This window comes from Homalodisca vitripennis, chromosome 2, assembly GCF_021130785.1.
Source record: "Homalodisca vitripennis isolate AUS2020 chromosome 2, UT_GWSS_2.1, whole genome shotgun sequence".
In the NCBI taxonomy this organism is placed as follows: Eukaryota; Metazoa; Arthropoda; class Insecta; order Hemiptera; family Cicadellidae; genus Homalodisca; species Homalodisca vitripennis.
This window is the reverse complement of record NC_060208.1, coordinates 226358485-226359842: the sequence shown is the minus strand read 5'-3', so window position 1 is coordinate 226359842 and position 1358 is coordinate 226358485. Positions and strand designations below refer to the sequence as shown.

Sequence of the window (1358 nt, the reverse complement as noted above, 5' to 3'; positions counted from 1 at the left end):
AATAAAATACGTGAGACAAAATTTTACTTTAACCGTTTTAAGACTGACACTACTTAGGGTTTCGGGTTTTATCGCTTCTACGACTTCCTTTAAAAGGGGTGCAACGCATTCCCTGGTGACTGCCTCCGTAGGATGATTTTTTCTATATTTCATCAAAGCTTGCTTCAACCAGCTTTTATTGGTCGAAATGCAGCAACGTCTGCAGGTTGCAAAATACGTGTTGCATTTGGATACAAAGCTACTAAAATTATCTGTAGCTCACTGCACAGGATACTCAATTGATATGATAAATGACTCTTATGCCCATCCACGAATAAGATTACAGGCAAAGTAACCTTATTTTCTATCAAATAAGTGTTGAAGACGTTGCCTATATACTCATAACAAATCTCAGTTTTCATCCAGCCATTATCACTGTGGCCGATGCCCCAATCGTCTGGGACAGAATAACAATAGCAGATGGCAACCGTTGGTAGGGATAGATAAGCATAGGTGGAACAACTTTACCAGACGCTGAAAATGTAAACATAGCAGTAACCGCAGACTTCGCCTTTCCTTTGTCTATTTCGTATACATTTTTGGAACCAAGTGGAGCTAAAACCTTTGAATTTTTCGGGCACATTTGAAAATTTGTTTCGTCTCCATTGAATATTCTGTCCGGGTTTTTTAAAATGTCCAAAACATTTTCTTCGCTGAGAACACTCTCAATATTGCTGAACCAATTCTTAATGTCCATTTCACTTACACAAGTACTAGCTGCCGTGACTGCTTCTGCGGTACGTTGTGTAATTTTAGGGTGGCGACGAAGGAAGGCCTGATACCAACCAATACCAGGTAGGCTTTCTTTAAACGGGTTTGGTCTATTGTTCTGAGTCAAAAATTCCTGCACACTCAGCTGAATATCTTCTTTTCTTCTCGGAAATCCTTTTTTACTGCAATCGATTATCCATTTTTCAAGCAGATCTTCCTCTTCTTTGCTTAATATTGGCGGGGGGCCTCGCTCAGCCCTAGTAAACTTTGAGCTTAATCGGAACTGGATTGTCGCACGAGGAATTCCATATTTCTTTGAAGCCGCTTTTTTCGATAGCAATCCATTTTTTACATCATTCAATGCTGCTTGAAGAGCCTCAGGCTTATACCGCTCTTTTGGCATCCTTGGCAGATTTAAAATCTGGAAAAAACATCGAGATATTAGGCGTATTGTAAAGGAATAGGCTATGTTGCTTGGAGATGTATACTTGAATTAAAAATTAAACAAACCTGGAAAATACATGAAATCATATGGTTTCTGTATGAACCATACAGCAATCATATGATTTAATTCATTTTTCAGGGTTGTTTTACTTTTAATTCAGTAA

The 1358-nt window shown here is 38.5% G+C and overlaps 1 protein-coding gene across 1 annotated transcript; it reads right to left on the bottom strand.

The window, feature by feature from the left end:
* Positions 1–397: 397 nt before the first annotated feature.
* On the bottom strand, positions 398–1153 carry LOC124356017 (chaetoglobosin A biosynthesis cluster protein C-like). The gene has a single exon (XM_046807163.1). The coding sequence runs from the start codon at positions 1151–1153 to the stop codon at positions 398–400; it is 756 nt and encodes a 251-aa protein (XP_046663119.1).
* Between the last annotated feature and the right edge of the window lie 205 nt (positions 1154–1358).

Excerpts from the sequence above, each read along its gene's own strand:
- LOC124356017 (XM_046807163.1), bottom strand. The coding sequence starts at position 1,153 with ATGCCAAAAGAGCGGTATAAGCCTGAGGCTCTTCAAGCAGCATTGAAT.